General features: G+C 49.7%; 2 protein-coding genes across 2 annotated transcripts; one reads left to right on the top strand and one right to left on the bottom strand.

The window, feature by feature from the left end:
* Nucleotides 1–1,229: 1,229 nt before the first annotated feature.
* On the top strand, nucleotides 1,230–13,387 carry LOC144605343 (gastricsin-like). Its single transcript, XM_078420479.1, has 9 exons — nucleotides 1,230–1,285; nucleotides 2,960–3,125; nucleotides 4,557–4,674; nucleotides 7,136–7,254; nucleotides 7,755–7,954; nucleotides 8,565–8,687; nucleotides 9,998–10,142; nucleotides 11,767–11,865; nucleotides 13,232–13,387. Exons 1-9 carry the CDS (start codon nucleotides 1,230–1,232, stop codon nucleotides 13,385–13,387), a joined length of 1,182 nt encoding a protein of 393 aa, XP_078276605.1.
* Nucleotides 13,388–17,545: 4,158 nt separating this feature from the next.
* LOC144605604 (gastricsin-like) lies at nucleotides 17,546–26,115 on the bottom strand. Its single transcript, XM_078421042.1, has 9 exons — nucleotides 26,060–26,115; nucleotides 24,336–24,501; nucleotides 23,285–23,402; nucleotides 22,925–23,043; nucleotides 21,989–22,188; nucleotides 21,017–21,139; nucleotides 20,030–20,174; nucleotides 18,308–18,406; nucleotides 17,546–17,701 (listed from the first exon to the last, which is right to left on the bottom strand). Exons 1-9 carry the CDS (start codon nucleotides 26,113–26,115, stop codon nucleotides 17,546–17,548), a joined length of 1,182 nt encoding a protein of 393 aa, XP_078277168.1.
* Nucleotides 26,116–26,699: the final 584 nt, after the last annotated feature.

Here is a 26,699-nt window from a genome sequence, read left to right as displayed (position 1 = left end):
CACTAAAAAATAAATCCTCCTGTAGGATGAACAATTAAGTTGAATGTTTCTGTTTTATGGAAATCGGGTTATGTTTATAATTGGATTGTATTATAAGGAACCGCAAGATGTTATGTTCAAACTAGCACCATTTCATACTTTGTTTATATGCTGTATGGAAATGTATGAAATATAACAAGTAAATGTTATAAAAGCAATGTTGTATCATACTTTATTGGCCTCAAACATGGCATATAGAATAAAGAAATGGACTCAAGCAAACTATTGTGATCATTTCGTTCAAAGAAGGTCAAGGAATTTGATCAAAATGGGCACACAAATAACTGTAGATGTGGGAATCTTCAGTGTATGAGGAAGGTCCCGACCTGAAACGTCACCTGTTCATTCCTTCCACAGATGCTGCCTGACATTTTAGTTTTATTATTATTAGAGGTACAATGCACAAACAGGCCCTTCGGCCCCCCGAGTCTGCACCAACTGGCGATCCCCACACACTAGCACTATCCTACACACACCAGGGACAATTTACAATTTTGCTGAAGCCAATTAACCTACAAACCTGTACGTCTTTGGGATGTGGGAGGAAACCGGAGCACCCGGAGAAAACCCACGCGGACACGGGGAGAATGTACAAACTCTGTACAGACAGCACCTGAGATCAACATCGAACCAGAGTCTCTGGCGCTGAGAGGCAGCAACTCTACCACTGTGCCGCCCCAATGGGACTAGCTTAGATGGGTCAGCATGAACGAGGTGGGCTGAAGGGCCATGTTTCCATGCTGTGTGACTAAGGGACTTATTTTCCCCCACCTTTTTGATGCCGACTGTCCTTTAAATATAATATTTCATCATTTCTAATCTCCCAGAGTATTGAAATTCGGTCATGTGAGTTTTATAAATCCAGCACAGTTGTGTACCTGGTGGATTAGATCTATCTCTTTATTGCATTAATTTAGTGAGACAATACACTTATCAGATGGATACCTGGCTGTGAATTGTTATTCAAGGTTAAAGAGGTATTTCTAAGAAAGACTTTGTTTGTGTTGAAAAGGACAATAGAACCGAGTTTGCACTTTGAGATAAAATGACCTTCATCGGTGAGTTTGAAGGGCTAGTCGCTTGTTTAGGTGCAAGTATAAAAGTGCTCAGATTGCAGCAACCACTGGCAGAGGAACTGTGCGGCTCTTTGACTTTTCCTTTGTGGTGACAGACGACATCAGCGTACTGAGATGAAGTGCTTCATCCTTGCCTTTGTTTGCTTCCAGCTCGCCGAGAGTCTTTACAGGTAAGTTATTTAAACAGTTTCATAACTTTCCACCACTTGACGTTTTCACCAGGTTTCATGTTAGTTCTAACGGGAGTCTTTCTTCAAGAGGAGAAGTGACATTAGCTAATATTGACTCAGATTCGTGTTTAGTACAGTTTAGAGATTGTAAACATGTATTGTCTTTCTGCTGACTGGGTAGTACGGAACAAAAAGCTTTTCACTGTACCTCAGTACACGTGACAATAAACTGAACTAAGATACCGCACGGAAACAGGCCCCCCGAGTCCGTGCCGACCAGCGATCCCTGCACGCTTACACTATCCTACACACACTAGGGACAATTTACAGTTACACCAAGCCAATTAACGTACAAACCTGTATGCCTTTGGAGTGTGGGAGGAAACCGAAGATCTCTTGGTCACAGGAAGAACATTCAAACTCCATACAGACAGCACCCGTGGTCAGGATCGAACCCAGGTCTCTGGCGTTGTGAGGCAGCAACTCTACCACTGTGCCACCCTAATGGTTCAATAGTTTATATTATCATGAGCACCAAGGTAGAGTGAAACCCTTTTTTGCCTTCAGATCTGCAAGACTATCATTAATCATAAACAGATTAGTTAGTGCACTTGATGCGATGCACAGTGTAGAATTAAGGACTAAGGTATAACATTTACAAGTGTGTGATAAGAAGGAGATAAATCACCATGAATTTGGTGGAGCTTTTTATGGTGTTTGATAATGCCTGCGTTGAACACGTCCTGACTCCTGTTCACAATCATTGAACGATACAGCGTGGAAACAGGCCCTTTAACCCGCCGAGCCCACGCCGACCATCGATCACCCGTTCACACACCAGTCCCACGTTACTCCCACTTTCTCATCCACTCCCAACACACCAGGGGCAGGTTACAGAGGGGCCGATTAACCTACAAACCCGCAGGTCTTTAGGATGTGGGAGGAAACCCACGTGGTCACAGGGAGAACTTATACAAGGCACCTGTAGTCAGGATCCGAACCCTGGTCTCTGGCGCTGTGAGGCAGCAGCTCTACCCGCTGCACCACTCTGCATTTAATTCAAAATGGATCACCATGTATTAATCAAAAGTCCACTCTTTCTACTTCTGTTCGCATTGACCTTAATTTGAAAACAGTGAAAAGCTTTGTTGTCGCGGGCTATCCAGTCAACGTAAAGACTGTACATGATTAAAATCAACCTGTACACGTTGTACAGATACACGAGGAAGGGAATATCGTTTAGTGCAAGGTAAAGATAGGAGCCTGAACATATTTTTATCTCTTTTTAGTTGAGAGATACCGCGCAGAAACAGGCCCTTCGGCCCACCTAGTCCTCCTAACCAGCGATTCACGCACACTAACGCTATACTACACACACGGGGGACAATTTACATTTATCCCAAGCCAATTAACCTACAAACCCTACACGCCTTCGGAGTGTTGGGGGAAACCGGAGATCCCGGAGAAAACCCACGCAGGTCACGGGGAGAACGTACAAACTCCGTACCGACAGCGCCCGCAGTCGGGATGGAACCCGGGTCTGTAGGGCAGCAGCTCTACCCGCTGCGCCACTCTTGCTGAAACGTGGAACACTGACTCAGTTCATGATTTCTGGTGATAGAGCAAATGCCCGTCCAGATCTTTGCAAACGTGTTTTGTTTGACATCATTACAGGATGCCTTTGCACAGATGCAAGTCTCTGCGTGAGGTTTTGAGAGAGCGTGGAGAGCTGGGACATTTCCTGGACACCCATAAACGTGAGCCGGCCATGAAATACCAGCACCTCTTCCCTGGGTACCAGTCTGAGGATGCAGACGAGCCGCTCCTGAATTATATGGACGTAAGTAACAGAATATGTGTGGGAAAGGAACTGCAGATGCTGGTTTACACTGAAGATAGACACAAAATGCTGGAGTCACTCAACAGGACAGGCAGCATCTCTGGAGAGAAGGAATGGGTGACGTTTAGGGTCGAGACCCTTCTTCAGACAAGAAGGGTCTCAACACGAAATGTCGCCTTCTCTCCGAAGTAACAGAGCTTCAAAGAGTGATGGGCTGGGGCTAGCCAAGGATGGGTGTTTTGGTTAGAGATACAGAGTCTAAACAGGCCCTCCGAGCCCGCACCGACCAGCGATCCCCATAAACTAGTTCTATCCTACACACCAGCGACAGTTTACAACTTTATTTAAACATAGCCAATTAACCTACAAACCTGCACTTCTTTGGAGTGTGGGAGGAAACCGGAGCACCCGGAGGAAACCCACGCGGTCACGGGGAGAACGTACAAACTCTGTACAGACAGCGCCCGCGGTCGGGATCGAACGCGGGTCTCTGGCGCTGTGAGGCAGCAACTCTACCGCTGCGCCACCATGCCGTCCAAAATAAGTGTTGCGTTGAACTCGAGTTCCAGCACAGACCGGTTGTACCATTGAGCAACTGAAGTTTAGTGTCAGTTTAGTTCATCATTGTTGTGTGAAAAGCTTGTGTTTACCTGCTTATGCAATCGAAGAAAAGACTGGACATGATTACAATCAAGCTTGATTGTAATAATGTACAGTCTTTTCTTCGATTGCATAGTCCACAGTCTTTTCTTCGATTGCATAGTCCACAGTGCACAGGTTCTGGATAAAGGGTACGACAATTAATGCAAGATAAAGTCTAAAGGTAGTTTAAAGGTCTCCAATGTGGTAGATGGGAGGTCAGGGCCACTCTCTAGTTGGTGGTTGGATGGTTCAGTTGCCTGATAACAGCCGGGAAGAAACCGTCCTTGAATCTGGAGGTGTGCGTTTTCACACTTCTGTACTTCTTGCCCGATGGGAGAGGGGAGAAGAGGGAGTGACCGACCGGGGAGCTCTGGCTTCTTCCCGCACTCCAAAGACGTACAGGTGTGTAGGTTAATTGTCCCTAGTGTATCGGGTAGAACTAATGTACGGGTGTTTGCTGGTCGGTAGACTCAAGATGCTGACACAAGATGTCAGGCAGCATCTCTGGAGAGAAGGAATGGGTAACGTTTCGTGTCGAGACCCTCCTTTTCCTTTGACCCGCTGAGTTACTCCAGCATTGTGTGTCTATCTTCAATTTTAACCAGCATCTGCAGGTTTTTTTTCTTACACACTTTGATTGCTGGTCGGTGTGGACTCGGTGGGCCGAAGGGCCTGTTTCCACGCTGTATCTCTAAAATAGTCTAAACTAAGATTGCGGATGTTGGTGCGAGATAATGCAGCACAATAAAAAGTGGTGATGTCTAATTTGCCCTCTCTCTCCTTTGCCAGAACACGTACTATGGACCCATTACCATTGGCACTCCTCCACAAAGCTTTCAGGTTCTGTTTGACACTGGCTCATCCAATCTCTGGATAGATTCAATCTACTGCAGCAGTCAATCATGCAGTGAGTATCAGATTCAACATTCATTTTATTGTCACGTGTACCGATTAAGGTACAGTGACATTTGAGTTACCGTACAGCCATACCAAGTAAAAAGCAACAAGACACACAGCCACATAAAATAAAAGTTAACATAAACATCCACCACAGATTCCACATTCCTCACTGTGATGGAAGGCAATAAAGTTCAATCATCTTCCTCTTTGTTCCCCTGCGGTCGGGGCTGTTGAACCGTCCGCAGTCGCCGCTGCCGACGGTCCGATGTCCGAGACCCTCGCGTCGGGGCGATCGAAACTCCGGCGTCGGGACGGTTGAAACTCTCTCCGCGGCATGGAGCTACCGAGTCGGCCTCTTCTCACCAGAGACCATGGGCTTCACGGTGTTAGAGTCCACAGGCCCCGCGGTTGGAGCTCTCCACTGTCGATCCTCGGCAAAGGATCGCAGCTCCCACGATGTTAAAGTCCGCACCGCGCCCACTGCATGAAGCGCTGGGCCGGTCTCCAAGAAAGGCCACCAACTCCTCGACGTTAGGCCGCAGAGCGGACGGAGATACGACATGGAGCAAAATCACATCTCCGTCGAAGTAAGAGATTGAAAAAAGTTTCCCCCAAACCCCCCCCCCCCCCCCCCACATAAAACAAACCAAGAAACACTAAAACAAACTAACACATCCTTAAAATAATAAAAAACAGTAGAAAGGACAGACAGACTGTTGGCGAGGCAGCCAATTCTGGTGGCGCCATCCGGTGGAAGAAGTCGCAGAAGCTGACTATTTGTCCATGCTCTTCATTTTGTTTACTTTATAATCGTCACGTCTCTAGAACCAAGGGTCACAGTTTAAGAATCCAGTACCAGGGGTCATAGTTTCTTCCCAGCTGTCATCGGGCAACTGGAATTTAGAAGGATGAGAGGAGATCTTATAGAAACATATAAAATTCTTAAAGGATTGGACAGGATAGAAGATGCAGGAAAAATATTCCTGACGTTGGGGGAGTCCAGAACCAGGGGTCACACAGTTTAAGAATAAGGGGTCGGCCATTTAGGACTGAGATGAGGAAAAACATTTTCACCCAGAGAGTTGTGAATCTGTGGAATTCTGCGCCACAGAAGGCAGTGGAGGCCGATTCACTGGATGTTTTCAAGAGAGAGATAGATTTAGCTCTTAGGGCTAATGGAATCAAGGGATATGGGGAAAAAGCAGGAACGGGGTACAGATTTAGGATGATCAGCCGTGATCACATTGAACGGCAGTGCTGGCTCAAAGGGCCGAATGGCCTCCTCCTGCACCTATTTTTCTATGTTTTTTCTATGTGTAGTGAGGTACAGTGAAAAGCTTTTTTTGTCTCTTGCTATCCAGCCAGCGAAGACTACACATGATTGGGTTGGTGGTTTTGCCGTATTAGGAGGAATTGTCTAGTTTAATTTATTATTGTCACGTGTAAGGAGGTACAGTGAAAAGCTTTTGGTGTGTGCTTCCAAGTAAGCCAATAGACTATACATGATTACAGTCAAGCCGTCCACAGATACAGGATGAAGGGCATAACGTTTAGTGCAAGACAAAGTCCGGTTAAAGATTGCCCGAGGGTCTCCGGTGAGTTCGATGGGAGGTCAGGACCGATCTCCAGTTGGTGATAGGAAGATTCAGTTGCCTGATCACAGCCGGGAAGAAACTGTCCCTGAATCTGGAGGTGTGCGTTTTCACACTTCTGTGCCTCTTGCCCGATGGGAGAGGGGAGTAGAGGGAGTGACCGGGGTGAGACTGGTCCTTGATGATGCTGCTGGCCTTGCCGAGGCAGCGTGAGGTGTAGATGGAGTCAATGGAAGGGAGGTTGGTTTGTGCGATGGTCTGGGCTGTGTCCACAATTCCCTGCAATTCCTTGCGGTCTTGGATGGAGCTGTTCCCGAACCAAGCTGTGATGCATCCCGATAAAATGCTTTCTACGGCGCATCTGTAGAAGTTGGTGAGAGTTGGGGACATGCTGAACTTCCTAAGTGGAGCCTTATTCATTCTCCTATCTCTCTCTCTCTCTCTCTTTCTCTCTCTCTTTCTCTCTCTTTCTCTCTCTTTCTCTCTCTTTCTCTCTCTTTCTCTCTCTTTCTCTCTCTTTCTCTCTCTTTCTCTCTCTCTCTCTTTCTCTTTCTCTTTCTCTCTCTTTCTCTCTCTCTCTCTCTCTCTCTCTCTCTCTCTCTCTCTCTCTCTCTCTCTCTCTCTCTCTCTCTCTTTCTCTCTCACTCTCTCACTCTCACTCTCACTCTCACTCTCTCTCTCTCTCTCTCTCTCTCTCTCTCTCTCTCTCTCTCTCTTTCTCTCTCTCTCTCTCTCTCTCTCTCTCTCCCTCTCTCTCTCTCTCTCTCTCTCTCTCTCTCTCTCTCTCTCTCTCTCTCTCTCTCTCTCTCTCTCTCTCTCTCTCTCTCTCACACTCTCTCTCTCTCTCTCTCTCTCTCTCTCTCTCTCTCTCTCCAGGCAACCATCCAAAGTACGATCCACGAAGATCTTCCACATTCACAACCAACAGACAAACGTTCCAGATGAGTTACGGCTCTGGGAGTTTGAGCGGGTTTTTTGGCTATGATACGGTGGACGTGAGTACCTTGAAGATCCGTCATATGGTGGGACTAGAGATTCCAAGACAGCTTTCCCCATGGAGTTCATGGAGTCATACATCGTGGAAACAGGCCCTTCGGCCCAGCCTATACATGCCAACCAAGACTCCCCATCTAAGCTAGTCCCACCTGCCCACGTTGGTCGATATCCCTCTAAATCTTTCATCAAGTCATACAGCGTGGAAACAGGCCCTTCATCCCGACCAGCATGCCCCATCTGCATGAGTCCCACCTGCCCGCATTTGGCCCATATCCATCTAAACCTTTGCTGGATTCATGGAAACAGGCCCTTCAGCCCAACTTGTCCATGCCGACCAAGCATCCCCATCTAAGCTAGTCCCACCTGACTACATTTGGCCCATATCTCTCCAAGCTTTTCCTATCCATGTATCTATCCAACTGCCTTTTAAATGTCATTATAGTTCCTGCCTCAACCACATCCTCCAGGCACCCAACACCCAATCTTTATCTGTCCTAAGGTTGCAGGAATTTCCATTCCAAACCAGGAGTTTGGTGTCAGTCAGAACGAGCCGGGAAGTACCTTTTATTACGCCAAGTTTGACGGAATCCTCGGCCTGTCCTACCCGGCGCTATCAGCAGGTGGAGCCACCACCGTGTTTGACGGTATGATGAACAACAGACTGGTGGAAGAGCCTGTGTTCTCCGTGTACCTGGGCAGGTGAGTGCGTGACCCCTGGCTGAAATAGACACGGCATGTTGGAGTAACGCAGCGGGTCAGGCAGCATCTCGGGAGAGAAGGAACGGGCGACGTTTCGGGTCGAGACCCTTCTTCAGACTGATGTCAGGGGAGGGGTAGGACAAATGTCGGGAACAAGCTGCCAGAGGAGGTACTATGACAACATTTAAAAGACACTTGGACAGGTACATGGATAGGACAGGTTTAGCGGGATATTGGCCAAGCATGGGCAGGTGGGACTAGTGGAGATGTCTCTGGAGTACATGGGTAGGCAGTGCTTTGGGTCGGGACCCTTCTTGAGACGGATTGTGGTGGGGGGGGTTGGGGGTGGGGGGGAGAAGCTGGAGGAGAGGTGAGGAGGCAGGACAAAATCTGGTGAGTGATAGGTGGATGCAGGAGTGATAGGTGGTGGGCGGGGGGAGGCTGATTTTGCAGATGGGTGGACTGTAGACTGTAGGGTAGAGGTGAGAGGGAGACAGAGGGGGGGGGGGACTGAGGGAGATGAGAACGACGGCATGGGGGGTTGGGCCGAAGGGCCTGTTTCTGTGCGGCATGACTCCATGAATTGAGCTGGACCGTTTCTTCATTGCAGACAACCCAACAGTCAGAATGGCGGCGAGGTGACGTTTGGAGGGGTTGATACCAGCAAGTACAGTGGTGAGATAGTCTGGGTCCCGGTGCTGCAGGAACTGTACTGGCTCATCCCCATGCAAGGGTAAGTCACACCGCACACCTCAACAACACCTCACATTAGTCTTCGTTTAGTTTAGAGATACAGCGCGGAAACAGGCCCTTTCGGCCCACCGGGTCCGCGCCGACCAGCGATCCCCTCGCACATTAACACTGTCCCATGCCCACCAGGGACACTTACCAAGCCAATTAACCTAAGGCATCACCAAATGCCGGAGTAACTCAGCGGGTCAGGCAGCATCTCAGGAGAGAAGGAATGGGTGACGTTTCGGATCGAGACCCTTCTTCAGACCAAGCCAATTAATGTACAAACCTCTTTGGAGAGTGGGAGGAAACCGAAGATCACGGGGAAAACCCCCGCAGGTCACGGGGAGAACGTACAAACTCCATACGGACGGCACCCGTAGTCGGGCTCGAACCCGGGTCTCCGGCGCTGCATTCGCTGTAAGGCAGCAACTCTGCCGCTGCGCCACCATGACCGCCCAGAGGTTTGCAGAGGTTTACTTTAGTTTAGAGATACAACACCCTGCCCACCGAGTCCATACCAACCAGCGATCCCCACACATCAACACTACCAGCGATCCCCGCACATCAACACTATCCCACACACACTGCGGACAAATTACACAAGTAATGGGGCAACACGGTGGCGCAGCGGTAGAGTTGCTGCCTCACAGCGCCAGAGACCCGGGTTCGATTCTCACCAGGGGGGCTGTCTGTACAGAGTCTGTAGTGTGGGTTTTCTCCGGGTGCTCTGGTTTTCTCCCACACACCAAAAGCGTACAGGTTTGCAGGTTAATTGGCTTCTGTAAAATAAAAATGGTAAATCTTTCCCTAGTGTGTAGGATAGTACTAGTGTACGGGGAGATTGCTGGCCGGCGCGGACTCGGTGGGCCAAAGGGCCTGTTTCCACACTCTATCTGTAAAGTCTAAAGTATAAACATCATGAGACATAACTATTTTGTAGTGTAGTTTAGAAATACAGCACAAAAACAGGCCCTTCGGCCCACTGAGTCTGCGCCGACCAGCGATGCCCGCACGCCAACACTATCCTACACGCACTAGGGACAGCTTATAATATTACCAAAGCCAATTAGTCTACAAACCTGCACGTCTTTGGAGTGTGGGAGGAGACCGGAGCTCCTGGGGAAAACCCACGCAGGTCACGGGGAGAACGTACAAACTCCGGACAGACAGCGCCCGTGGTCGGTATTACTCGGGCGCTGTGAGGCAGCAACTCTGCCACTGTGTGCCACCCCTAACTTGAGAACAATATTTGTTCAGGTTTTGGTTGTGAAACAGTATTGTAAAGCTGGAGTTACTTCTCTCCTTCAGCGTGCTGGTCGGCGGTAGGACTGCCTTCTGTAGCAGAGGATGCCAAGCGATGGTGGACACTGGCACCTCACTACTCACTGCGCCAAGTGAGGAGTTGGAAGAATTGATGCGGTACATCGGCGCCCAGCAGAACCAGAACGGAGACGTGAGTTGGTGCCACCATCATCAGTTACTAAGTGCAGAATCAGGCCACTCGGCCCATCAAGTCTATTCCGCCATTCAATCATGGCTGATCTATCTTTCCCTCTCAACCCCATTCTCCTGCGTTCTCCCCATAGCACAGAAACATAGACAACAGGTGCAGGAGTAGGCCATTCGGCCCTTCGACCCAGCACCGTCATTCAACATGATCATGGCTGATCATCCAGAATCAGTACCCCGTTCCTGCTTTCTCCCCATATCCCTTGATTCCGTTAGCCCTAAGAGCTATATTTAACTCTAATAACCGCTGACACCCGCACTAATCAAGAATCTATCTATCTCTGCCTTAAAAATATCCACTGACTTGACCTCCATAGCCGTCTGTGGCAAAGAATCCCACAGATTCACTGATTAAAGAAATCCCTCCTCATCTCCTTCCTAAAGGTACGTCCTTTTATGCTGAGGCTGTGGCCTCTGGTCCTAGACTCTCCCACTAGTGGAAACATCCTCTCCACATCCACTCTATCCCGAGTGACATGGGTTTAAGGTTGAGAGAGGCAGAGAGAATTTAAAGCAGATGTGTATGATAACATTTTGTTAATTATTGTCACGTGTACTGAGGTACAGTGAAGAGCTTTGTTTTGCATGCTATCCAAACAGATCAGATAATACTATACGCCAATACAATCAAGTCAAACTCGTGCAATAGGTAGAGCAAAGGGGAAGATACAGAGTGCAGAATATACATCGATGAGCCAAAACATTATGACCACTGACAGGCGAAGTGAGTAACATTGATTATCTTGTTACAATGGCACCTATCAAGGGGTGGGATATATTAGGCAGCAAGTGAACAGTCAGTTCTTGAAGTTGATGTGTTGGATGCAGGAGAAATGGGCAAGAGTAAAGACCTGAGCATCTCTGAAACGGCAAGGCTTGTGGGGTGCTCCCGGTCAGCAGTGGTGAGTACCGACCGACAGTGGTCCGAGGAGGGACAAACCACAAACCGGCGACAGGCAGGGTGTTGGGCACCCAAGGCTCATCGATGCGCGAGGGCAACGAAGGCTATCCCGTCTGGTCCAAACCGACAGAAGGTCGACTGGCACAAGTCACAGAAAATGTTATTGGTGGTGACGGGAGGAATGTGTCACAATACACAGTGCATCGCACCCTGCTGCGTGTGGGGCTGCACACGGAGGACCAACAGCATATCAGGCAGGTGGTCATAATGTTTTGGCTCATCGATGTAGTTCTCAGCATTGTAGTGCATCAGTTCCAGAGACAAAGTCCAATGTCCGCAAAGGTTTGGAGGTGTATCATGTGGAGGGGGGGGAGGGGGGGGGGGGTGGGGGGGGGGAGGGGGGGGGGTGGGGGGGGGGGCGGGGGGGGGGAGTGGGGGGGGCATGGGCAAGTTGGGCCGACTTTTTTAAGCAGCCTGGATGGTAATGAGAAAAAGACACAAAGTGCTGGAGTAACTCAGCAGGTCAGGCAGCATGGGTACTGGGTGAAAATGAGTTACAGACAATGAGACTCAACAAGACGACTTTGAAACTGGTACCATGACTTGGGTCGGGGAGGGGCGGAGAGAAAGGGCATATCTTTTGAGTGTCTTTTTCTTCATTTAACAGTATATCGTCAACTGTAACGATGTTTCGAGGATGCCTTCGTTGACATTTGTGATTAGTGGAATGGACCTCACCATCCCAGCCTCAGCGTACATCAAGCAGGTGTGTACGACGCTTGCTATGTATGTAGTCCGTCAGATTGAATGGGATGTGTGGGAGGGAAGTGCAGACGCTGGTTTAAACCAAAGATTGACACAAAGTGCTGGAGTAACTCAGCGGGACCGGCAGCATCTCTGGAGAGAAGGAATGGGTGACGTTTCGGGTCGAGACCCTTCTTCAGACTGGTTAGGGATAGACAATAGACAATAGGTGCAGGAGGAGGCCATTCGACCCTTCGAGCCAGCACTGCCATTCAATGTGCCTGAAGTGAGAGAGATCAATATTCACACCGCTGGGCTGTAAGCTGCCCAAGCCAAATATGAGATGCTGTTCCTCCAATTTGTGTTTGGCCTCACTCTGACAATGGAGGAGACCGAGGGCAGAAAGGTCAGTGTGGGAATGGGAAGGAGAATTAAAGTGTCCAGCAACCGGGAGATCAGGTTGGTTCAATGTGGTGACTTGGTTCAGTCTGGTTAGCCAACAACACCAGCTGTAAAGGTCTTCCCACATCCCACTTTAGTTCAGACTTTTAGACTTTACAGATACGGCACAGAAACTGAACTAAATTAAACTAAACTCAGACACAAAGTGCTGGGGTAACGCAGCGCATCTCTGGAGAACATGGATAGAGTTTAGACTTGGACAATAGACAATAGACAATAGGAGATTCAGTGAGCAAACTGACCCTTCGGCCCGCTGAGTCCGTGCCGACCAGCAATCACCATGTACCCCAGCACTATCCTACACACACAGGGGACAATTTACAATATGTACCGAAGCCAATTAACCTGCAAAACTGCACGTCTTTGGAGTGTGGGAGGAAACCAGAGCACCTGGAGAAAACCCACGTGTTCACGGGGAGAACGTACAAACTCCGTACAGACAGCACCTGTAGTTAGGATCGATCCCGGGTCTCTGGCACTGTGAGGCAGCAACTCTACCGCTGTGCCACCGTACCGCACTATAGAGTCCGTATAGCTCTTTGCTTTTTGCCTGATACCTTTTCTCAGATGATCAATACATCTTTGAGATCATTTCTAAACGGGTGGCACGGTAGCGCGGCGGTAGAGTTGCTGCCTCACAGCGCCAGAGACCCGGGTTCCATCCTGACCACGGGTGCGTTTGTACGTTCTCCCCGTGACCTGCTTGGGTTTTCTCCGAGACCTTCGGTTTCCTCCCGCACTCTAAAGATGTACAGTTCTGTTGGTTAATTGGCTCGGTATGAATGTAAAATCGTCCCTAGTGTGTTAGTGTGCGGGGATCGCTAGTGGGCGTGGACTCGGTGGGCCGAAGGGCCTGTTTTTCTGCGCTGTATCTCTAAACTAAACTAAACTAAACTAATGGAGCATCTTTCTCTCTCATTTTGCAGAATTATAACTACTGTTACGCTGCATTCGAGCCAACCTATCTCCCCGCTCCAACTCGGAACGGCCCATTCTGGATTCTAGGTGACGTCTTCTTGAGAGAGTTCTATTCCATCTACGATCGTGGCAACAACAGAATGGGATTTGCTAAAGCCGTCTGAGATACCTCCTACCTCCCCCCCCCCCCCCCCCGTCCCAACTGATCCTCCCTGCCCCTGGACGAAGATCAGATCTTCACCTCGTTCCTCGATAACATCAATGATTACTCTTCAATTGATTAACTAGAACCCATTCACCCCACCACTTATCTTTTGATCAAGAGCCTGCACCTTGGTCTCCCGCAGTGATCAGTCGCTGGCACCTTTAGTCGTCCGTGACGTTTTGCTCTTCATTTAATAAACCGCTTCATCCTGTAAGAATGATCATTTGCGCTTGTTCGTGAAAGATAAAATTAAAGCATTGTCAAGAAAAATAAACTCACCTGTGTTGCCCTGGTCGATCGGTAACTCATGAGCACGACTCACGCTGCCCAACTTATGGGAGGCGCTGAGAACATAGAGGGGGTTCGCCACCCACAATGGGGGGGGGGGGGGGGCAGCGTGGGGGAGCTGCCAACAACAATGTGGGGAGGGGGCCTGGTGAGGGGGGAGGGGGGAAGGGGGCCGCAGGGAACTAAAAGGGTTAGAAACATAGACAATAGGTGCAGGAGTAGGCCATTCAGCCCTTCGAGCCAGCACCACCATTCAATATGATCACGGCTGATCATCCAACATCAGTACCCTGTTCCTGCTTTCTCCCCCACATCCCTTGATTCCGTTAGTCCCGAGAGCTAAATCTAACTCTCTCTTGAATACAAGATGAACTGGCTTAAGGGGAGTGAGGAGAGAGGGGCTGCCATGTACGGCAGAAGGCAGTAGATCAGACTGTTCGGCGGTTTTGTGAGTGTGTCGGCACCAACACGTGGCAAGACAATAGACAATAGGTGCAGAAGGAGGCCATTCGGCCCTTCGAGCCAGCACCGCCATTCAATGTGATCATTGCTGATCATTCTCAATCAGTACCCCATTCTTGCCTTCTCCCCATACCTCCTGACTCCGCTATCCTTAAGAGCTCTATCTAGCTCTCTCTTGAATGCATTCAGAGAATTGGCCTCCACTGCCTTCTGAGGCAGAGAATTCCACATATTCACAACTCTCTGACTGAAAAAGTTTTTCCTCATCTCAGTTCTAAATGGCCTACCCCTTATTCTTAAACTGTGGCCCCTTGTTCTGGACTCCCCCAACATTGGGAACATGTTTCCTGCCTCTAACGTGTCCAACCCCTTAATAATCTTATACGTTTCGATAAGATCACTTATCGTGGCATCGCACTGTACCTCGGTACACGTGACACGTGAGAGTAAAGTGTGACACAAAATGCTGGAGTAACTCAGCGGGTCAGGCAGCATCTCTGGAGAGAAGGAATGGGTGACGTTTCGGGTCGAGACCCTCCTTCAGACCGAGAGTCGGGGGAGAGGGAGTCACAGAGATAAGGAAGGGCAAGGTGTGAAAACAAGACATCACGTGGCTGTGGTAGCGAGCCTGGGTCGTGGAGCTGGCGAGCAGGAGGAATCACAGGGAGGGGGGGGGGGGGCGCAGCGAGAGAGAAGGTTCCAGAACTCCCATCAAAGAGGGGAGGAGAACTTCTTCCAAGTAGGCGTACCTTGAGGAGATTTTGCAGTGAAGTTCTCCTAGTGTGTGTAGGATAGTGTTAGTGTGCGGGGATCGCCGGTCGGCATGGTCATGGTGGGCCGAAGGGCCTGTTTCCGCACTGTATCTCTAAACTAAAGTATCTCCAATGTCAATGGTACAGAATGATAAGAGAACCACTCGTAATCTTCAATCAGCAAACAACAAACATGCCAGGATGAAACCAAAATGTTTCTGCAACTTTCCATGAACCCTAGTCCTCGACAGTCAGTGATACACCAACTCCCAACATGGCCGAAACGTACAGTCGTAGAGTAACACTGCACGGAAACAGGCCCTTCGGCCCAACTCGCCCACACCGACCAAGGTGCCCCATCTACACTAGTCCCACCTGCCCACGTGTGGCCCATATCCCTCTAAATCTTTCCCATCCATGTACCTGTCCAAGCGTCTTTAAATCCCTGTGGCACGGTGGCGCAATGGTAGGGTTGCTGCCTCACAGCGCCAGAGACCCAGGTTCAATCCTGACTACCGATGCTGTCTGTGTGGAGTTTGCACGTTCTCCATGTGACCTACATTGGTTTTCTCCGGGTGCTCCGGTTTCCTCCCACACTCCAAAGACGTGCAGGTTTGTAGGTTAATTAGCTTCTTTAAAAATTGTTCCCAGTGTGTAGGATAGAACGAGTGTGCGGAGATCACTGGTCGGCACGGACTCGGAGAGCCGAAGGACCTGTTTCCACCCTGTATCTCTAAACTCAATGCTGTTGTACCAATGTACCTGCCTCAACTACCTCTTCTGGCAGCTCCTTCCATAGACCCACCACCCTCTGTGTGAAAAAGTCACCCCTCGGGTTCAGTGGGTATTTTTAAGGCAGAAATTGATAGATTCTGCGGTGGTTCAGCGGTAGAGTTGCTGCCTTACAGTGCCCGGGTTCCATCCCGACTACGGGCGCCGTCTGTACGGAGTTTGTACGTTCTGCCCGTGACCTGCGTGGGTTTTCTCCGAGATCTTCGGTTTCCTCCCACACTCCAAAGACGTGCAGGTTTGCAGGTTCATAGACATTTTTAATTGTCCTGTGTGTGTGTAGGGTGGCGTTAGTGTGCGGGGATCGCTGGTCGGCGCGGACTCGGTGGGCCGAAGGGCCTGTTTCCGCGCTGTATCTCCAAACTAAACTAAAATTAAAAAAAGATAAAGAGTTTGCTCAAAGCCGCAGCCTCATTCTCTTTTGTCCCAAACCAACCCCTTGTAAATGTGGAATTCTTTGCCACAGACGGCTGTGGAGGCCAAGTCAATGGATATTTTAAACGCAGAGATAGATAGATTCTTGATTAGTACGGGTGTCAGGGGTTATGGGGAGAAGGCAAGAGAATTGGGTTAGGAGGGAGAGATAGATCAGACATGATTGAATGGCAGAGTAGACTTGATGGGCCGAATGGCCTAATTCTGCTCATAGAACTTATGAACTTGTACAAGGTACACTCGTACTGTATCTGAGATGCTTATCTAAGATGTGTCTGAGTGCTTATGTACAGTGATACTTGTACTGAACTGGATACAAAAATGAATTTCACAGCACCTCGGTCGGTACACGTGGCAAATACAGTTCCAGACCAGAGCTTATTACGTAGAGAAAAACAAGACAGAATACCAATTTCTGCGTTGCGATTATTCTTTATTGTTTCCCGATAACAAATCATAGAAATATCAATCATCGTGATGAAGAGTTATATTTCGGAGCAGATGCTGGGCAGAGCTGAGGGCTGGATCATCAATAACCAAACCTCACCCAGAGTCAATGAACACACAGTGAGATCTAAAGGAAAGGGAGTGGGAACGCTGAACGAGTGGGAAACTGGTGGGGAATACTCAGCAGGCCAGGCAGCATTGCTGGAGAGAGATACAGAGTCAACGATTCAAATTGACACAGGGTCTTTGACCTGAAACAGAGGTCTGTTAAACCCCTCTCTCCACAGATGCTGCCTGACCTGCCGAGTATTCCCCACCAGTTTCCCACTCATTCAGAGTTCGGCTTTAAAACTTGGGAGCTGAATTAATCATTTACGCGCTGGAGGCTGTAATATTGCCAACAAGATGTCCTATTGCATAATATTTACACCCGGCACGGTGTCGTGGTGAGCAGAGCCAGAGACCCGGGTTCGATCCTGACTAGGGGGGCGCTGTCTGTACGGAGTTTGCACGTTCTCCCTGTGACCGGGTGGGTTTTCTCCGGGCGCTCCAGTTTGCCCCCACACTCCAAAGACGTGCGTGTTTGTAGGTTAATTGTAACTCTGTCGGCGCCCTATAGGTGGTGACTCTTTGCATACCCTGTGTGTGGTACGCAAGACGAAGATCTATCACAATGACGTGTCTCAGGCAATAATAAAGTATCAATCAATCAGTCAATCAGTCAATTGTAAATTGTCCCTAGGATTGTGTTAGTGTGCGGGGTGATGGCCGGTCAGCACGGACTCGGTGGGCCGAATGGCCAGTTTCCGAGCTGCATCTCTAAAGTCTAAACTAAAGCTCCCTATAATCCTCGATGCTTTGTCCTATTAAGTCAATGTGCCAGAGTTGTCAGCGGGGTAAAGAGTGGGCAACCTTTACCCCACTCGTTAACGAGGGAACGCTTGTTACGCGGCCTCAGCAAAGCCGATCCTGTTGTTCCCGCGGTCGAAAACCGAGTAGAAGGCGCCCAGGAAGACGTCTCCGAGGATCCACAGAGGCCCGTCCTGGGTGGGGGGGCGGAGGTAGGTGGGTTCAAAGCCCGCTGTGCAATACCCGCCGCTCTGCAAGGCAAAGATTGACGGTCAGTCTCAGGCTGATTATTGCCACTGGGGCCGGGGTACAGTCAAAGCCTTGCCTGCTCTCCAATCAGAACACATAACAAGATCAAGATTCAAGATCAACTTATTGTCACGTGTACCAATTAAGGTACAGTGGAATTTCAGTTACCGTGCACAAACACAAAATCAAGCCAATTGCATGTGAAGGTTGACACAAAATGCCGGAGTAACTCAGCGGGTCAGGCAGCATCTCCGGAGAGAAGGAAAGGGTGACGTTTCGGGTCTGGACCCTTCTTCAAACTCAACCCTCTCAACCCCTCTCGACCAGAAACGTCATCCATTCCTTCTCTCCAGAGATGCTGCCTGTCCCGTTGAGTTACTCCAGCATTTCTTGTCTATCTTTGGTGTAAACCAGCGTCTGCAGGTTCCTATTAAACCCCCCCCCCCCTCACCCCCCCATCACCTTAAACCTATGTCCTCCAGTTCTTGTTTCCCCTTCTCAGGATAAAAGGCTGTGCTCTTACCCTCTCTATTCCTCTCGTGATCTTGCACGCCTCTCTCAGATCACCCCTCATCCCCCTGCGCTCCAAGGAATAAAGACTTGCTTACCTGGAGGATGTACACACTTGGAGGAATCTTGAATTCAGCTCCATTGATAACAAAGGTCAAGGCAGGCATCTCTGCAACACTGTTACAGTCCACAACAAACTGTAAAACAAACAACTGCATTCAGGATTCAAGAATCAATTCATGCAGAGGATAAATAGAATGGGGCGTTCCATTTAAAACAACAGAGACAGAGTGCTGGAGTAACTCAGCGGGTCAGGCAGCATCTGTGGAGGACATGGATAGGTGACGTTTCACAGAGTGCTGGAGTAACTCAGCGGGTCAGGCAGCATCTGTGGAGGACGTGGATGGTCAAGGAGCCAGCGCTGCCGTTGCAGCTGCGGCTTGCCTGCAGTCCGTCTGTCTTTTGTGTTTTTTGTTGTTTTTGTATGAATTGTAGTTTTAATATGGTGTAATGTTTGTATGTTATGTTTGGGGGTGGGAGGGAAGGAACGGGAACTGTAAAATTCTCTCTCCCGAACGGAGACCCGACCTTTGTTCTGTGTCGTGTCTCCGTTCCCGTTGCGGCCTACCACCAGCCATGCACCTGGGACCACCTGGGGCTCTGGTTTGCAGAGCCCGCAGCCTGGACTCACCACCTGCGGCGCTGGCCGCCTTCGGATGCTGCGGGAGCGGCTGCGATTCGTCTCCGGAGGCTCCGGCGCGGGCCGCATGGACGTCGGAGGCCCGCAGGCCCCTGGGTGGGGGCTGACATCGGGAGCTCCGGCAGCGGCAGAGGCAGCGTGTTCGCCTGCCCCGAATCGCGGGGCTTGGGTCGGCCCGCCGCGGACCTTTCACCGTCCGGCGCGGCCTGGAATAGGCCGTGGACCTTTCACCGTCCATCGGGGGCTTCAATATCGGGAGCCCCGACCGCCCCGACATGGCAACTCCAACAGCCTGACCGCAGGAGAAGACGGCAGGGAAGAGAAAAAGACATTTTTGGCCTTCTATCACAGTGAGCAGGGACTGGAGGAGACTCACTGTGATGGATGTTTCTTTTTGTTTGGTGTTAGTTGTGATTGTATGTGTTATTGCATTTTTATTGATTATTCTTATTGGTCTTATTGTTTAACTGTGGGTAATGTTTCATTTCACTACACATTTATGTGTATGTGACAAATAAACCACTATTGACTATTGACGTTTCACAGAGTGCTGGAGTAACTCAGCGGGTCAGGCAGCATCTGTGCAGAACATGGATAGGTGACGTTTCACAGAGTGCTGGAGTAACTGAGCGGGTCAGGCAGCATCTGTGGAGAACATGGATAGGTGTTCTCAAGTCGGGACCCTTGTACTGTCTGACACCTTTTGTACAAAGTGTTGTCCCTCCATTATGTGGTTGGCCTCATTCTGGCAGTGTTTAGTTTAGTTTAGTTAAGTTAAGTGAAGTTTAGTTTAGTTTCGAGATACAGCCAGAAACAGGCCCTTCGGCCCACCGAGTCCACGCCGACCAGCGATCTCCCCGTACACCAATTCTATCCGACACACACTAGGGACAATTTCCAGGGGCCAATTAACCGAATTTAACTCCCCTTCTCATTCCCATCCCACACGGGAATGTGGAGTGTGGGAGGAAACCGGAGCACCCGGAGAAAACCCACGCAGGTGGGTACAAACTCCCTACAGACAGCACCCGTAGTCGGGATCGAACCCGGGTCTCCGGCGCCATGAGGCGGTGACTCTACCGCTGCGCTGGTCCGGTCACTGAGGCTCACGGCTACTGACCTCTCCGTACTGATTCTCAGAGGCCCCGATCTCCGTCAGCAACGGCCTGAGGTACTGGTTGGGCACGGTGATCTGGGATGTGCCCGTGTCCACAATGGCTTGGCACCCCTGGGCGCAGAAGGCCGATTGCCCGTTCAGGAGCACCCTAGGGTGAAGAATCACACTCATTATCCCACCCGCCATGAAGGCAGTCACCGACGGCTGTGGAGGTCAAGTCAGTAGGGTAGGAGAAAAACTGCAGATGCTGGTTTAAATCGAAGGCTGACACAAAATACTGGAGTAACTCAGCGGGTCAGGCAGCATCTCTGGAGAGAAGGAATGGGCGACGTTTCAGGTCGAGACCCTTCTGAAGGGTCAGTCTGAAGAATGGTCTCGACCCGAAACGTCACCCATTCCTTCTCTCCCGAGATGCTGCCTGACCCGGTGAGCTACTCCAGCATTGTGTGTCTGCCAAGTCAATAGGGGCTTTTTAAGACGGAGGTAGACAGATTCTGGATTAGTACGGGTGTCAGGGGTTACGGGGAGAAGGCAGGAGAATGGGGTTAGCAGGGAGTGATAGATCAGCCACGATTGAATGGCGGAGTAGACTTGATGGGCCGAATGGCCTAATTCTTCTCCTATCACGTATGAACTTGTGAACACCGCACATAAATACAATCAAGCCAAACTCAAGTACAATAGGTAGGAGAATGGGGTAATGGGGTTGCGAAGGAAAGATAGATCTGTCTTGATTGAATGGTGGAGTATAGTTTAGCTTAGTTAAGTTTTCGTTCAGTTTAAAGATACAGCGCAGAAACAGGCCCTTCGGCCCACCGAGCGTGCCGACCACTAACACGAACACTAGTGATCCCCGCACACCGACACTATCCTACACACACTAGGGACAATTTACAAATTTCACCGTAGCCAATTAACCTACTTGAGACGTATTTGAGAGACATATGTGGGAGGAAACCAGAGCACCCAGCGAAAACCCACGCAGGTCACCTGTCGATTCCAATGTTCCAGTACAGCTCTTGGATCACCGGAGCCCAGTGGATTTGACCCGTGTACAGCTTCTCGTCCACTCCTCCAAATATCACCTCACCTCCGTTGTTGCTGTTTGGATCCCTGGAAATAAAGGGGATAGTTTGGGCTGCCTTGTAGCATCTCGCAGTGTGGAGAAATGTGGGGCAGTTCAGTGGCGCTTGATTGCACCGTTCCCATGCTAAGCACGAATTCCCGATCTTCCGATCAACCTTGTGGCGGTCCTCGCGCTTTTTTTAAGTTGCACTTTCTCTGTAACTAACAAGATATTCTGCTAGAACGTAGAACCTAGAGCACTTCGGCCCACAATGTGTGTGCAGAACATGATGTCCAGCTGAACTGATCCCAACTGGATGCCCGTGATCCATATCCCTTTGTTCCTTGCGCTTCCATGTGCTTATCCAAAAGCCTCTTAAAAACCACTATCGTATCTGCCTGCACCACCACCCCTGGCAGCGCGTTCCAGGCACCCACCAACCTCTGTGTAAAACACTTGTTCTTAAGAATTTTATATATTTTCTATCAGATCCCTTCTCATCCTTCTAAATTCCAGTGAATACAAGCCCAGTCGACCCATTCTTTCATCATATGTCAGTCCCGCCATCCCGGGAATTAACCTGGTGAACCTACGCTGCACTCCCTCAATAGCAAGAATGTCCTTCCTCAAAATGGGAGACCAAAACTGCGTCCAATACTCCAGGTGCGGTCTCACCAGGGCCCCACCAATAGGTCATACTGCAGGTTGTCCTACCTGTAAGGGGAAAAAAACTGCAGATGCTGGTTTAAATCGAAGGTGGACACAAAATGCTGGAGTAACTCAGCGGGACAGGCAGCATCTCGGGAGAGAAGGAATGGGTGACGTTTCTGGTCGAGACCCTTCTTCAGACCCACCCAGGTAGATTGTCTGCCTGTTTTTATAAGTTGTTGTCCTACCTGCCCAGGTAGACGGAGAAGAGGGGTGCAGCCAGGAGGTTGTGGTCCATCATGCTGTCAAACACAGGCATGGCCCTTCCTGACGACAGGGCGGGGTAGGCCAGACCCAGGATGCCATCGAACGGAGCGTAGTAGAAGTTGCTGCCTGGCTCACTCTGACTCAAACCCAACTCCTGGTTCGAGATCGAAATCCCAGCAACCTGAGTAAGGAACGTTAGCGGTGAGAAAACATGTTGCCGGCTCTTTAGTTTAGTTTAGTTTAGAGATACAGCGCAGAAACAGGCCCCTCGGCCCACCGAGTCCGCGCCGACCAGCGATCCCCGCACACTAACACTGTCCTAAACACACACTAGGGACATTTGTTACACAAACACCAAGACAATTAACCTACTAACCTGTACGCCTTTGGAGTGTGGGAGAAAACCAAAGATCTCGGAGAAAACCCACGCAGGTCACGGGGAGAACGTACAAACTCGGTACAGACAGCACCCGTAGTCGGGATCGAACCTATTAAATCTTTTCCCCTTCACTTTGAACCTATGTCCTCTGGTCCTCGATTCCCCTATTCTGGGCAAGAGACTCTGTTCGTATACCCGATCTATTCCTCTCATGATTTTGTACACCTCTATAAAATCACCTCTCATCCTCCTGCGCTCCATGGAATAGAGGCCCAGCCTACTCAACCTCTCCCTGTAGCTCACACCCTCTAGACCTGGCAACATCCTCGTAAATCTTCTCTGAACCCTTTCAAGCTTGACCATATCTTTCCGATAACAAATGGTGCCCAGAACTGAACACAACACTCTAAATGCGGTCTCACCAACGTGTTGTACATCCGCAATGTGACCTCCCGACCACCCAACCCTTGAAATGTGACCTCCCGACTACATAACTCTTGAAACGTGACCTCCCGACCACCCAACCCTTGAAACTTACGTTCACTGTGTCATATCCAAAAAATCCAGAGAGACTCCCGGAGCCGTAAGAGAAGCTGAAGGTTTGCCGACTGGAGCGGTATGTGGAGGAACGTGAGGGGTTAAATCTTGCATGGTTACCTGAAAGGGAAAAATAAAGAATCCTTAGTATCGTTAGTTCAAGGGACACACAAGGACCCTGTGAGGCAGCAACTCTACCAGTCAGTCAGTCCGTCAGTCCGTCAGTCAGTCAATCAGTCAGTCAATCAATCAATCAATCAATCAATCAATTGATCAATCAATCAATTGTTAGTCAATCAATGTTATTCCATGTTGATTAATTAGTCAATGGACTGATCGGTCAGTCAATCATATTGCTTACCACAGGGCGCGCTGTTGCAGTAGACGGACGGGACCCAGAGATTGGATGAGCCGGTGTCAAACAGCACGGTGAAGCTCTGCGGTGGACTGCCCACACTGATCGACCCATAGTAGAAACTCTAAACCACCAGGAGAAAACATCGGCTTTACCACAGTTACTGCCTGAGATAGTTACTGCGGACAGAGTTAGGCACAGATCTTAGGGCTCACGGAATCAAGGAATATGGGGGGAAAGCAGGAACGAGGTACTGATTCTGGATAGGAAAAGAACTGCAGATGCTGGTTAAAATCGAAGGTTGGAGTAACTCAGTGGGTCAGGCAGCATGTCGGGAGAGAAGGAATGGGTGACGTATTGGATCGAGTTGGCAACCCCAGGGCTGAAGGGCCTTTTCCTGCACAGTGCCATGTTCTAAGTTTTAAATTCCTGTGGCATTTAACCCTTTGAAGTCTAGTTCAGTGCAGAAGAGGGGATTGTTTGTAGACTTTTGGAATAGAGAACCAGATGACATAAGGTGAGGTGGGGGGGGGGGGAGTGGAAAGATTTAATAGGAACCCGAGGGGTAACTTTATTACACAAAGGTGATGGGTGTATGGAACGAGCTGACGGAGGAGGTAGACACAAAATGCTGGAGTAACTCATCGGGACAAGCAGCACCGCTTCTTTAGACCCGAAACGTCACCCATTCCTTCTCTCCAGAGATGCTGCCTGTCCTGCTGAGTTACTCCAGCATTGTGTGTCTGTCCTTGGTTTAAACCAGCATCTGCATTTCCTTCCTTCATAGTACATGGATAGGTCAGGTTTGGAGGGATTATGGGCCAAACGCAGGCAGGTGGGACTAGTGTAGCTGGGACATGTTGGCCGGTGCGGGCAAGTTGGGCCGAAGAGCCTGTTTCCACACTATATCACTCTATCACTCTATAACACGGGCTGGTGGGACCAGTTTAGCTGGGACATGTTGGCCAATGTGGGTAAGTTGGGCCAAAGGGCCTGTTTCAAAACTGTGTCACTCTACGACTCTATGACTTTAGGACTCTATGTCTCTATGACTTACATTCTTGGAGTTGAGCAGCGGTTCATATCCGGTCTCTGCCTGGTATTCAGGGTACAGCGCTTGGTATTTCAAGGCAGGGTCATACTTGTGAGATTCCCGGAGGTTTTCCAGCTTCCCCACTTCCTTGAGGATCGTTCTGACGGATTTGGCCTTGTGCAGCGACATTCTGAAACGGCAACAACAGTATCGTGACGCTCCCGCCTTTCCTCTGTGACCCGAAATTCACAACCGGGCAGCGCAGCGGTAGAGTCGCTGCCTCACAGCGCCTGGAGTCCCGGGTTCGATCCTGACTACGGGCGCTGCCTGTACGGAGTTTGTACGTTCTCCCCGTGACCTGCGTGGGTTTTCTCCGGGTGCTCCAGTTTTCTCCCACACTTCAAAGGTTTGTAGGCAAATTGGCTTCAGTTAAATTGTCCCTAGTGTGTGTAGGGTAGTGTTAGTGTGTGGGGATCGCTGGTCGGCGTGGACCTGGTGGGCCGAAGGGTTGAAAGGCTGGAGCGATTGGGCTTGTATACACTGGAATTTAGAAGGATGAGGGGGGATCTTATTGAAACATATAAGATAATTAGGGGATTGGACACATTAGAGGCAGGAAACATGTTCCCAATGTTGGGGGAGTCCAGAACAAGGGGCCACAGTTTAAGAATAAGGGGTAGGCCATTTAGAACGGAGATGAGGAAGAACTTTTTCAGTCAGAGAGTGGTGAAGGTGTGGAATTCTCTGCCTCAGAAGGCAGTGGAGGCCAGTTCGTTGGATGCTTTCAAGAGCTGGATAGAGCTCTTAAGGATAGCGGAGTGAGGGGGTATGGGGAGAAGGCAGGAACGGGGTAATGATTGAGAGTGATCAGCCATGATCGCATTGAATGGCGGTGCTGGCTCGAAGGGCTGAATGGCCTACTCCTGCACCTATTGTCTATTGTCTATTGTCTATTGTTTCCGCACTGTATCTCTAAACTAAACTAAATATGCATCTTAAAGATAGTATTTAGTTTGACCGTTCAAAGTTCAACCAAATTACTTATATATTCAGTTTTGGTCATCCTAAACTGTTTGTAGGAAGGATGTTTAGTTTAGTTTAGAGATACAGCACGGAAACAGGCCCTTCGGCCCACTGAGTCCACACTGGCCATCGATCACCCGTTCACACTGGTTCTATGTTATCCCACTTTCTCATCCACTCCCTGCACGCCGGGGGCAATTGACCAATTACTAAAACCCACATGTTTTGGAGATATGGGATGAAACTGGAGCACCTGGAGGAAACCCACGCGGCCATAGGGAGAACTTGCCAACTCCACACAGGCAGCGTTAGAGGTCAGGATCGAATCCGGGACTCTGGCACTGTGAGGCAACAGGTCCACCACTGTGCCAACGTGTCATTAAGTTTGAAAGAACGCAGAGAAGATTTACATGGATGTTGCCAGGACCTGAGGGCCTGAGCTGTAGGGAAACATAGAAACAGAAACATAGAAATTGGGTGCAGGAGGAGGCCATTCGGCCCTTTCGAGCCAGCACCGCCATTCACTGTGATCATGGCTGATCATCCTCAATCAGTAACCCGTGGCTGCCTTCTCCATATATCCCTTGATTCCGCTTGCCCCTAGAGCTCTATCTAATTCTCTTTTAAATTCATCCAGTGAATTGGCCTCCACTGCCCTCTGTGGCAGAGAATTCCACAAATTGTGGCTGGTGAAATCAGACGCGTTGCACGGGTTAATGACTGACCTGTGAAGACCATCGCAGAGCTGGACACAGATGAGGGGCAGGAGTAGCCACTTCATCTTCGGTCCCTGAAAACGCGGGCGTGGGAGGTTGCCGAGAGTAGAGGAGGTTCTCCGCGATTTCCCTTGCGCCAATCTGTGAAGCCGCCCGTCCCTTTTTATAGTTGACCAGGTGCCACCTCCTCAGCTGAAGGTCACGGTATCTCAGGCCGCAGATTAAACTGCCGAGTTTCTAGTCAAACGGAATGGCAGCAGCAAAATATTTACCCGCTCTTTCCTGTCAAAGATCAAACCGTAAGATAGTCTGAGGAACAGAAGGAAGTTGTGTTAGTTGTAGATGTGCTGGGTTGGTAGTTTAGCAAGGCAAGTTAATCACGGGCGATATATTAGTGGCAAGGTCACTTGAATAACCATTCGAGGAAGTATTCTAGGAAATGTTCTCGGTTCCCTTGAACAAGCTTAGAATCTCCAGGGCACCCTGATAATCCATGATTAATAATCCCCGCTAAAGTGGTGATTCACCATTTGTTGCTGTTCGTATCTAGTGTCTCTCAGTGGGCCCTGAGCTCCATTCATCCAGTGTCTTATCCACCACTCCCTGCACACTAGGGGCAGTTTACATCATTTGATCATAAGAATTAGGC

This window comes from Rhinoraja longicauda, chromosome 24 (assembly GCF_053455715.1).
Source record: "Rhinoraja longicauda isolate Sanriku21f chromosome 24, sRhiLon1.1, whole genome shotgun sequence".
NCBI lineage: Eukaryota > Metazoa > Chordata > Chondrichthyes > Rajiformes > Arhynchobatidae > Rhinoraja > Rhinoraja longicauda.
Note: the sequence above shows the minus strand (reverse complement) of the source record. Positions and strands in the feature narration are given on the sequence as shown.